The following is a 10,793-nucleotide window of genomic DNA, read 5'->3' on the forward strand; positions in this document are numbered from 1 at the left end:
GCGGCAGGTGGGTGCTGGGAGCACCACAGGGCTCCGTGGCATCGGCAGTGCCAGGAAGGGACCTTCCTGCCTGCATGTCGTGGGCAGCCAGGGCGGCTGGCAGCAGAACGACCTGCTGCTTTCACCTGCAGACACTGACAAATTTTGTATGAGTTGCTGATCCTAATAAATCCGGTCTGATGGACGCTTGCTTGCAGTTCGTTACTCGAGGGGCAGGAGGGGCTGAGCGCGGGGCTGCTGGGGACACCGCGGTCCCTGTGCAAGCTGGGCTCTGCAGGGTGCAGCGGAGTTTGGTACCTGTGGGGTTTTACAACTGGCTGAAGCTGGCGGCAAAGCGGTGCCTGTGCACCATGGGATGCAGTGCTGGATGCCTTCAGAAATATGCCCCGTGCTGGCTAGTTCCCTCTGACGTCTCTTTACCTTGAGCTGTCATTGAATGGGTTGGAGAAGAACGTAGCCATGGCATGGTAGATAGCACAGCAGAAATTCAGAAGGTAATAGCTGCAAAGGAAAACTTCACTGTAATTGGCACACTGGTACCATAGTCCAGTTTGGTCTCCAGTTACTATGGTGACTACAGTAATTAAAATAAGTGTATAGATTTTTTTTAACTTGTGCATTTCACTGTTGCTTTTCATAGTGTGTGCCAGACTTTCAAAAGATCTCGTGGTCTTATTTGTAAGTGCTTGGGACAACAACTGAGAGAAGGCTTTAAAAATAGCTCAGGTCCTGTTTAAGCATCCAAAATGAGTGTTCAGATTTACAAAAGGTCTCTGCCTCCAGTATGCGCAGCTCTGGTTACCACAGTTTTGAGTCAAAACACATTAAAGTTGTCCTCATTCCCTGCTTGTGCAGTTCATGCTCACAGAGCCGTGCCTTTGGTCCTTTTTCTGGCGGACTTGGAACACTCTTCACATCCCTTTGTGTTCACACCAAGCACAGCACCACTCTGGTCTCTGTCAGCGGATTGGAGCCAGCACCTGGTCTGGAGAGAGCAAGGGCACCAGACCTTGTCCTGGGAACTTCTTCCTGATAACCAGCCTACACCAAAATCGGCACAGGTGTCTCAGGCGCGCTGGGGGAAGGCTGTGGTTTGCTAACAGCATGGTGCCGAAGGCTGCATGGGAATCATCGTGCAGCCAGCCTCCCAGCCTCGAGAGCGGGTTAAAAAACATATCTGGAGAAAGCATGTCTGGAGCTGCAGGGAGCAAGGAGCGCAGAAAGGGCACTGCTGGGTCTGGAGGGATGAAGGCTGAGGAGCAGCCACAGGCTGCAGCTGCTGGCAGCTGCCACAGGGACACGGCTCAGCTCTCCTCCATGACCACTGCAGAGACGAGCGGGCCAAATGAGCAGCAGAAGCACTTTGGGCGGGATGTGTTTATCAAGCATAAGCATGCTGAAGACCAGAAACACTTGTGCTGATGAGGATGTGAAGCCTCCACCACTGTGATGTTTAGGGGCTGGTAGACGGACCTGCCAGCAGTGCAGGCAGCAGGGAGGGCTGGGGGCTCCTTGCAGACCCTTCTGCTCCGAATCCAGGGTGCGGTGCTGGGGTGTGCACCCGAATGAGTTGTACAGCTGGGCTGCAGCTGCCGTTCCTCGGGGAGTTTTGGAAGGTTGTGCATGCGTGGGGCAGGAGCCAGGGCTCCGGGGCTTGTCCTGGCCCTGCCGCCGCACTCAGCCCTGGCAGCCCGTGACTGCGGGATGAACCCCACCGCGGTGCCCGCGCAGCTCCTGCCGGTGCCGGAGCTGCCGCTGCTGGCACGTGGCAGCGCTGCGGGCAGTGCTGGCGCTGCGGGGTGAAGCAGAAGGCAGGCTGCACGCCGGTGTGCTTCTGCTGGGGCAGGGCCTGGGGCTGGGGGGGCTTTGGGCTGCAGCAGGCCCCCAGGTGGTGGTGACCCGCTGTCCCCTGTCCCTCGCGGCCACAGAGAGCCATCCGGGTGCGCAGCCACTCCATGGAGACGATGGTGGGCAGCCAAAAGAAGCACCACGGCGGTGGCATCCCGGGCAGCCTGAGTGGGGGCATCGCGCACAACAGCGGCGAGGTGACCAAGACCACCTTCTCGGTGAGCACGGCCGCGTGGCCCTACGTCCTGCTGTCCCTCTGTCTGTCCATCCCTCCGTCCCGGTCCCAGCAGGGCGCTGCACCCTGCTGGTGTCGCGTGGCAGTCGCCTGAGCGGACAGAGAACAAAAGGGCGAGAGGATGTGGGCACAGCATGCGTTTGTGTGTGTTGTTCAAATCGGGTTTGTTTTGTGGAAGAACCAGAAGATTGGCTTCCTGTTATTTTTTAGCCCCAAAGTACATAGAAGATGTAAAAGAAATTCTGGTATTACACATTTTCTAGATGTGCAGGCTGAGAATTGTGAGCAGCATAATTCCTAGCAGGATGTTTGGTCTCTGGAGTTCCCAGGACGGAGCTCTGCTCCCTGAACGTGGGCTGTTTCCTTCTTTCAGCCCCCCGTTCCAGCAGCCACAGCCAAGAACCAGTCGAGGAGTCCCATCAAGCGCCGGTCGGGGCTGTTCCCCCGCCTGCACACGGGGTCTGAGAGCCAGTCGGAGAGCAGGACAAGGTGGTAAGTTCGACATTGTCCTGGTTGCTGAGGTCGGAAATGCCCAGTACGTGTCAAACATTGCAGGAGCTGTTGGCTGGTGCTGGAGGCCTTGCAGTGTGTCTGGGGTGTTGTAACCCCCCTTTTCCACACCAGCCAGCCACAAGGGCTTCTTCTGCCATGTTCAAAGCTATGGTGTCATGGATGCCTTCTCTCTGTTTTATATCAAAGCAGTGGTATCCAAAGAGCATCTGTTACTCTTACGGTTTAGCATTTGGTGCTAGGAATATAATTTGACCATCCATTTTAAGTCTCTTGTGTAACTCACGCAGCCTGTTTTTTTGTGCCCTCAGTGACAGTGTTTCCGGAGCCCAGAAGACACCAGATATGGGACATTCATCACAAGAGATGAAATCTGAAACCTCATCCAACCCCAGCTCCCCTGAAATATGCCCCAACAAAGATAGGTGAGCAGAACAGAGCTCAGTCCTCCTCTGAGCTCAAATTCCTGCAAGCCCCTGTGTAGCTAACAGCCATCAGGGACTGTTGAACAAAATCTTCAGGTCTTAGTATAAATAAGTTTGATATTAAGGGATAAAAAAAAGATTCTGGTGATTCATGCGCACAGCTCCTTTATGGTCTGAAAATAGCCATCTTTAAAAAAGAACAGCAGCAAGGAACGGTATTTGACAGGAGTTGTCCAAAACCAGGCACGGGAGCAGGCACATGGTGTGGAGTTAGCCAGGCCCTCGTGTTTCTGTGGGTGACACTGGCCAGCTGCTTTGTCCCACCGTCCGGGGGGTTTGCTCCTGGCAGCACCCCGAGCAGCTGGTCCCTGCGGTGCCCACGAGGCGCTCAGCTCTGCCTGCAGCAGCCGTGTCATTTCCTTCCGCATCACTTTGTCTCCTAGGCCATTCATCAAGCTGAAGGAGAACGGGAGGTCAAACATCTCACGCTCCTCCTCGAGCACCAGCAGCTTCAGCAGCACGGCGGGGGAGAGCGAGACGCTGGAGGAGTACGACAGCGTGGTAGGCACCAGCCCCTGCGCCTCCTGCTCCTGGGCTCGCACAGCCGGAGCTCTGCGGGTTCCTCGGCAGCCCTGGGTCCCTGGGTGCTGCCTGGCAGGGCAGGAGGCTGGCGTGCAGGAGGTCTGCTCCGGAGCACAAGCCTTCCTGGGGGCTCTCTGATGAGCACGGCTGTAACGAGACGTGAGCAGAGCCCTGGGACAAAAGCTTGCTGCAGGAGATGGAGCTGTGCCTCGCTCTCTCCCATGCAGGGAAGCCAGCCGTCCACGGCATCGCCCTTCAAGCAGGACGTGTTTGTCTACAGCGCATCGCCCGGCAGCGAGAGCCCGAGCATGGGGGCCGCGGCCACCCCGGTCATCATGAGCAGGAGCCCCACAGGTGGGTGTGGGGGCCGTCCCCCCGGGTGGGGAGGCAGCTCCGGAATCGCAGCAGCTGCCGGGCAGGGGCAGCAGGAGCGGCTGCGGGACACCGAGGGGTGGCTGAGCACCCCCAGCTGCAGCCCGGCCCGGCGTGCGGGGGGACATGGCTGTGGTGCGGGTGCTGTGCTTCCATGGGGAGTTCGCTTCCCTGCTAAGTCAGAGGTGGCTTCTGCGGTGGCTCTGTTTACTCCGCTCCCTCCTGACAGACATTTGCAGTAGTCTTGGAAACTCGCTGTCTCCAAGGAATGAGCCGTGACTCACAAATTATTTAATAAACGAGCAGCATTCCTTGGGCCTGGCTCTATTGCCCCTGCTGCTAACTTAACTCTGCACTAATTCCATCCATTTTAGTCAGACAATTAGCAAAGTGAGGCACAAGTCGACATGAGCAAAATCAGGCCCTTTGTTAGTGCAGCGCGGCGGTGATGACACCGCTCTGCTCCGGGAGCCCTGGGGTGTCTGCAGCGTCTCGTCTGCTCCTCGCCTGCGCATCACAACCCTTTAATTTCCCCCTGCACTGTGGTCCTGCCGGAAGGAACCACGATTCAAATGAAAAAGCACATCATAAATTTAGGAGCTCTTTGCGAAATAGACAGAGCTGCAAATCCACTGTTAACAGCTCTGTAACTGGGAACAGCTCAGGAGAAAAAGCTGGAAAATGCAGTCTGGCTTGCTTGCTTTTTGTATCCCAGCACCCCACAAGTCCTCCTCCTTATTTTATTAGAGAATTTCTGAATGAGTAAAATAGCCTCTTTTAATGCTTAAAGTGTTTATTTTGCATTTTTCCTGCCAAGAGCATTGAAATCCACCCATACTTATATGGATCAGTCATTTGTTGTAGCCTTTTCAGTGGCATTTCCAGTAGAAACACTGTGAAATGTAATTAAGCCTCAATTTATTCCATCAAAAACACTTAATGTACAGATTTTGCCAAACATTCAGCCAAGATAGACTAAATATTTGTAACATTGGTGACAATCTATTAAAGTGCCTGGCTGCTGCACTGGTAGCACAGCAGTCAGCACTACAGCTTCAACAAACGGGCTTGCTCGTGGATTAGTACTATTTTTGCTTTTCCCCACCCTTCAGCAGATATAAAGAACAGAAACTCTCCAAGGTCAAATCTGAAGTTCCGCTTCGACAAGCTCAGCCACGGCAGCTCCAGCACGGTAGGTGCCGCGGCTCTCATGGGGGTGTGCAGGGCCGCATCCTGCCCTGCCCGGCCGTGGGGCGGGGGCAGAGCCCGCCTGGGGCAGGGCCGGGCTCGTGCAGGTCTGCATGGGATCACTGAGGGTGACAGAGACGGGACATCCCTGGAGGAAGAGCCCCGCTCCTCCAGGCCGGTGGGGCACGGCTGTGCAGCACGGGGCAGCCTCTCCGTGCCGGCAGGGTGCAGCGCAGGGCACGGCCGGTGGCAGCCCCTGGGGTGCTGCGTCCCACCTCCCCTGCCCCTGCTGCGGCGCTGGTGCTGCTGTGCGTCCTGCTGAGAATAAATACAGGAGATGCGGGGAGGAGGGCTTGGTGACTTCTGGTGCCTTTTTTTGCAACTCAGCCGTATTCTGGTTTTTCATTTAGAGCCACTAGCAGGAGAAAGAAGTCAAGAACTTTTCAGCGGTAAGTGTTTCTAACACTGTTGTGCCCAGTGATTCATCTCATCTGTGGTCAAATGTGTATCCTTTAGTGATAGCCCACATTGACCAATTGCAGTGTTTTCTATTAAATAAGTGATCAATAATATGTCTTAAAGCATCCTAAATGCTTTTGTAAGATGAACGCAGTACTGACTGAGAAAAACAGCAGTGTTTAATGATGGGAATGGTTGGTGCCCCTCAGTGCCACCTCGTAGCAGTATGTATTTCTTTCTGGGGTGCTTCTGGTTCCCCACGGCAGTTCTGCCACCTGCTTTCAGGGACGTTGCTGCATGGCCGCAGCGGCTGCCCTGAGTCCTGCCAGGGACAGGGGCAGCCAGCCCCTTGCTTCCACCCTGCAGCTCCACCAGTGCCCGTGCGAGTTTTCGTGCCTGGAGGCATTTACAAGTTTGTTTCCTGGTTCTCCCACAGGCTTGGGTTCCTGCAGTCTGTCTTGTCATGCAATTCATGGTATTTGTTAGGAAGTTCATAGCTGAGCAGAAGTGCCCACAAAACTTAAAAGGAGAGGAAATTCCATTTCCAAAAGCACTGGTTTCAAAAAGCCCCAATTTTCACCCATCACCCGAGTCTCCCCCTCTCCCTGCCTGGGGCCACTTAGTGCCTCTGAGAGGATGGGCACTGCCACGCCACTGCCACACCGGCACCCCACTGTATGGCTTTAGCTCCTTCCCTGGGGCTGGCACATCATAGCCACTACTTCAGGGATATCTTTAAGAGTGAGAATATTCAAAACCTCTGACGCTTTTATCCTTTTTCTTTGTTTTCAGAGAATTTTTGTTCCAGTAAAGGGAAAACTATTCACCACCCAGTGGGAACACGCACGCCCTGCACTAACAGCGAGGTCCCCTCGCCGCTGCAGCTGAACCCTGCGCCAGGAGGAAGCTGTCACCGTCACCATCACCACGCAGCCGCTCCTGTCCTCTGGCAGAGACCCAGCCACCCTGCCCCAGCCGATGGCGTTGCTAGCTCGCGGGCACCCTGCCCACTGCCCCAGGAGACTCCTGCCCACCTACCCCACGTCCCCCCTGCAGTGCCGGGCGCGCTGCAGCACTGGGGCCAGGTGAGTGCCATGCCTCTGCCCCAGTGGGAGACCCGCACCCTGTGGCTGGGGCACCAGCACTAGCCTCCCCCCTGAGGCTGGCCTGCCCATCCCAGGGTGCGGGAGGGAGGCCAGGCGGACCCCCCACGAGGTTTGGGGGTCTCCTCCCTGTATGTGTAGTATCAGTGCGGAAACACTTTCTTTTTGTATTTTTCCTTTTGGAAGGGCAGGCGGTCAGGGCACAGTTAGGGGTTTCAGTGGCGGCCGGTCGCGGTGGCTTTCCCCCCATTGTTGCTTTCCTCTGCCAAGGGTCAGGAGGCAGCAGGGCAATGCTGCCTGGCACAGGGCTGGCAGGGCAGCAGCACGGGACCTCATGAGCTGCCCTCTCTTCTCCTCCTGACCAGCTCTGCTCCTTGGGTTGCAAATTTTCAAGGCAAATGCAGCCTCGTGTCCCGTGCCTCCTCAGGTACTGGCACAGGAGGCAGCCGGGGTTGACTTGTCCTCTCTTGGCAGCTCAGGAGATGGCTTAGGTGGCCTCTGTGTTTTTTCCCTGACCAAAACTCCAAGCATGGGCCTGGAAAAGATTAACCAAAGCTAAAGCTGTAGTATAACTAAATACTAAAACTGGCACTTGGATTGGATTTATCCTGTGGGCTCTGCCTTATCCTGTGTGTTAGCTTGCCAGGCAAACATGTATAAAGCGCCAGTGATTTTTGATGGCATTGGGCTTTACCCCTTGCAGAATTTGTCCCTCTGCTTTTGAACATGCTTTTGTTTACTTTAAAAGAAGAGGATTATGAGTTCTGGAAGGTGACTTCCCTATAACGCCCTTTTCCAAAAAATACCTCTCTAATCATGCCACAGAATTCCCTTTGCTCTTATGGAGCTTTGTCTAAAGTTTACTGAAGTCTGTCCGCTAATTTCAGGATGCTCATAGATTTCCCTTATGGATTTTTTTAAATAATACACTGCAGTGCTGTAGAAGTGCAGCACTGCATCTTGCCATAATCCATAATCTTTGCAAAAAACACCCCATGAAATAAGGTTCTTGATTTCAAGTGAAAACTGTTTTGTCAGTTCACGATTCCCAATGAAAACAAAACTTTGAGTGCCAAAGTTAATCTTACACAGCAGGAGCTCAGAGGGGCACAAGTGTGTCTGAGCAGCTGGGCTGGTGGCTGCGGTGGTGCGCAGGGCAAGGGCTTGTGGCAGAAACCCACCGCCCCTGCCCCACCTCCTCCCACCTGGGCCAGAGCTGATTCGAACCGGCTGTGCTGAATGAGGCTCTGCGTGGTACTGGGAAACAACTGGAATGTGTCCTCCAAATGGGTGCTCCCACTTGTGCGTGTGATTTGCACATTTGAATAGAAAAGGCTGTAGCCCTCATGGGAGAGGAATCAGGTTAAAGAAGGAACCACATTGTGGAAAAAGCAGAGAATGCTTTCACGGGCATTGAGCGTGCTGTGGAGGATCAGTAAATACAAATAACCAGCAATGGCGACCCTCCCTCCTGCTTTCAGTGAGTTGCTTTTAAATAACATTTAAATCTTGAGATTTTCTTTGAAAGAGGAAAAGCACAACGCATTTAGCCCGGTCTGCAGCTAGCTCTGGATGTCTCAGGTTCCAGATACTTTGCTGTTCAGTTCTGCTGTCTGATGATGCTTCAGTAGCACTTTTAAGCCCATCCCCAGTTCTTCCTCTTAGAAACTTTTGGTCTGGTTTTCTTATGCCCTGCAGTGAAATACTGACTGGTGCAAAACCTTGTTTTGAGGGTCTGTTTTTGTTTGTTCGTTTGTTTTTCTCCTATGAAGTTGCTTGATTCTATAGATGTCATCATTCGCATGGGTGTTGATCTCTGTGAGATCTTTCAGCAGAAGATGCAGTGGCTACTCTTGTCTGGGTTTTTCATTTTTGAGATTTTTTTTCTTTTTTCTCACTTGAAACTGTGACTTTCCTTTTTGACCTAGGTCAATTTGTAGAATTATTAGAAGGTGGTTAAAAGGCACGCAGGACAGTTTGAAGCTCCAGGGAGAGAGATGCAATGTGTTAGATGTGTCCTGAGCCATTCCAACCGGCTGGGATGGCAGCAGGGCCGGGCAGACAAGGTCTGCCAGCTACTCCTATTCTTCCTGGGACAGTTTCAAAAGTGCTGCTCAGAACTGGCTGTAAAACCAGCTGCAAGATCCTAAATAACAATGGGCTTTTAAAGCTCCTGTCCTAGCCAAGCTCTAGTGCGGCTTCTGCCTATCTGCCCTGCCCTGCAGCCCTGAGCATCCCTTTCAGTTCTGGGATTGTCCTAGGTCACCCTGCAGCAGCGCTGGGGACTGCTGAGCAGTTGTGTTCAACCTCGGAGGCATTTGCACTCCAGCAGGGGGTGAAGATGTTCCTGCATATATATTGCAAAATGTTTTGTGCTTATATGTGACACACACCCATACATATACATATATATATATATATAACAGAAAGGATCTCTCGCTGACACTAACTGGTGGGGCAGTGCACGTCAGAGCTCGGCAGCTCCTGCCTGCTGCTGGTGCTGGTGCTCTGCGGCGCGGAGGAGCCCAGCATGGGGCTGCCGGGGGCTGCCCAGGAGGCCTCGGGGCCGCTGCTCCGCAGGCTCAGCAGTTGCAGCCCGGGGCTCGGGGCTGCAGCGGGGATGCCCGGTGTCCGAGCCTCGGGGCAGCGGTTTGCCTGTCCCGTCTGCACTGTTTACATGCACGCAGCTCATACCAAACTCAGAAATGATGCTGCACAGCGAATGCCGGAGGTAGGACCGCAGCTCTGGGAGGCTCAGAGGGAGTTCCCGGCTCTGTAGGACAGGTCTCTGCTGTCCGGGTGTTTGCTCCCCTTTTTCCCTGGGTTTCGGTGCCCTGGTTACTCCTGCTGCACCCTGCCTCCTGCTTGGCACAGACTTGCTGGCTACCCTGCTGAGGGGCAGGCGCAGGCCCAGGCCCAGGCCTGCCTCCCAGGACCAGTGTCGGGGCTCGGGGCTGTGCCATGCACGCCACAAGCCTGCGGGGATGTGTCGCAGTCCCTCGTGTGCATCCCTGCCCACCCCGCAGCCCCACGGGGCACTGCAGGGCCCGTCCTAAGGGCGAGGGTGCGCGGGAGGCGCCAGCACCACCAGCCTCCTTGAGGGCTCCCCCAAGCCAAGCACAGGGTTACGCTCAAGCACAACGTGAAAGTGCTTTTTTTTTCTGGGTAAAGAGTGAGGGTGCTAAGCACAGATTCAGCTTCTTTCCAGGGTTTTGGGGGTCTTCAGGAATGGCAGCTGAAGGGGCCAGGTTACTTCCTTGACATAACGGGGCTTGTTAACCCCGACTGAGGATCTGGCTCAGAGGTTTCTCGGCTGTCTTTGTCTTGACTGCAAGAGGTGGTTAGCACTGATAACTGCTCTTAAAGGCAGTGGCTGGTGTCAGAGCTCAGCACCTCTGCAGATCACACCTTGCACTCATGCTGCTTTGCTTATGTTCCAACTCTGTCCACTAGAGCTGGTCAAGAAGCTCTCATTTCTGAATCTTAGAGCATGCTTTCATTATGTTTTAATGAATGTAGCACTGCGTATACCCTGCAAAGGAAAATGCTGAATTTATATCATTAGAATGTGAAGAGAGTTTATAGAGTGAAAAAAAAATCTTGAAGAAATGTATCTGACAAAAGTTTATTTTTTATGTAGAGAGGCGGTGCTTTGTAGTTCCTGGTGGCCTATGTCTGTTGTAAATAATGTACATTTAATTTATTGCTATGGTAGCAGATTGTATTTGTTATGTATAAAACTAAAGGTTCACAAATGTATATTTTGTTGCTTAAATGTGTCTTTGCAAAATTCACAATAAATAACATATTTTGTGTCTGTATGTGTACTATGTTGTGTATGTCCATGAAGGGACAGCTTTAGCTGAGCTCCTTGGGGACAGTCTGGGGTCTTTATATCCCTGTGAAAACCACGCAATGGCATAGGCCGGGGCTGAGCTGTTACTGAGTAGGGTAAAATCAAATAAAGTTACGATCCAAAGCAGAAGAGTACGAGAGTGTAAGAAGGTGCAGATCAGGACATCTCTGCTGGTCTTAGTGACGCTAGGACCAGGTCAACAGGCAAGGATCCAG

The 10,793-nt window shown here is 53.5% G+C and overlaps 1 protein-coding gene across 12 annotated transcripts in view; it reads left to right on the plus strand.

Annotated features, from left to right (window-relative positions):
• RAP1GAP2 (RAP1 GTPase activating protein 2) overlaps positions 1-10,543 on the plus strand; it is an 84,189-nt gene extending 73,646 nt beyond the window's left edge. For 9 of the 12 annotated variants that reach the window (XM_066979512.1, XM_048074151.2, XM_048074152.2 and 6 more), the window contains 8 exons: positions 1,929-2,066; positions 2,457-2,575; positions 2,905-3,018; positions 3,462-3,579; positions 3,828-3,954; positions 5,085-5,164; positions 5,571-5,609; positions 6,412-10,543. In XM_066979512.1, the coding sequence (XP_066835613.1) occupies positions 1,929-2,066; positions 2,457-2,575; positions 2,905-3,018; positions 3,462-3,579; positions 3,828-3,954; positions 5,085-5,164; positions 5,571-5,579 (705 nt within the window). In that variant the 3' untranslated portion in view covers positions 5,580-5,609; positions 6,412-10,543. The remainder of the gene's footprint in view (positions 1-1,928; positions 2,067-2,456; positions 2,576-2,904; positions 3,019-3,461; positions 3,580-3,827; positions 3,955-5,084; positions 5,165-5,570; positions 5,610-6,411) is intronic. The other 3 variants (XM_066979510.1, XM_048074147.2, XM_066979511.1) reach the window with 1 other exon arrangement.
• The last annotated feature ends 250 nt before the right edge of the window (positions 10,544-10,793 follow it).

This window comes from Anser cygnoides, chromosome 18, assembly GCF_040182565.1.
Source record: "Anser cygnoides isolate HZ-2024a breed goose chromosome 18, Taihu_goose_T2T_genome, whole genome shotgun sequence".
NCBI classification, from domain to species: domain Eukaryota; kingdom Metazoa; phylum Chordata; class Aves; order Anseriformes; family Anatidae; genus Anser; species Anser cygnoides.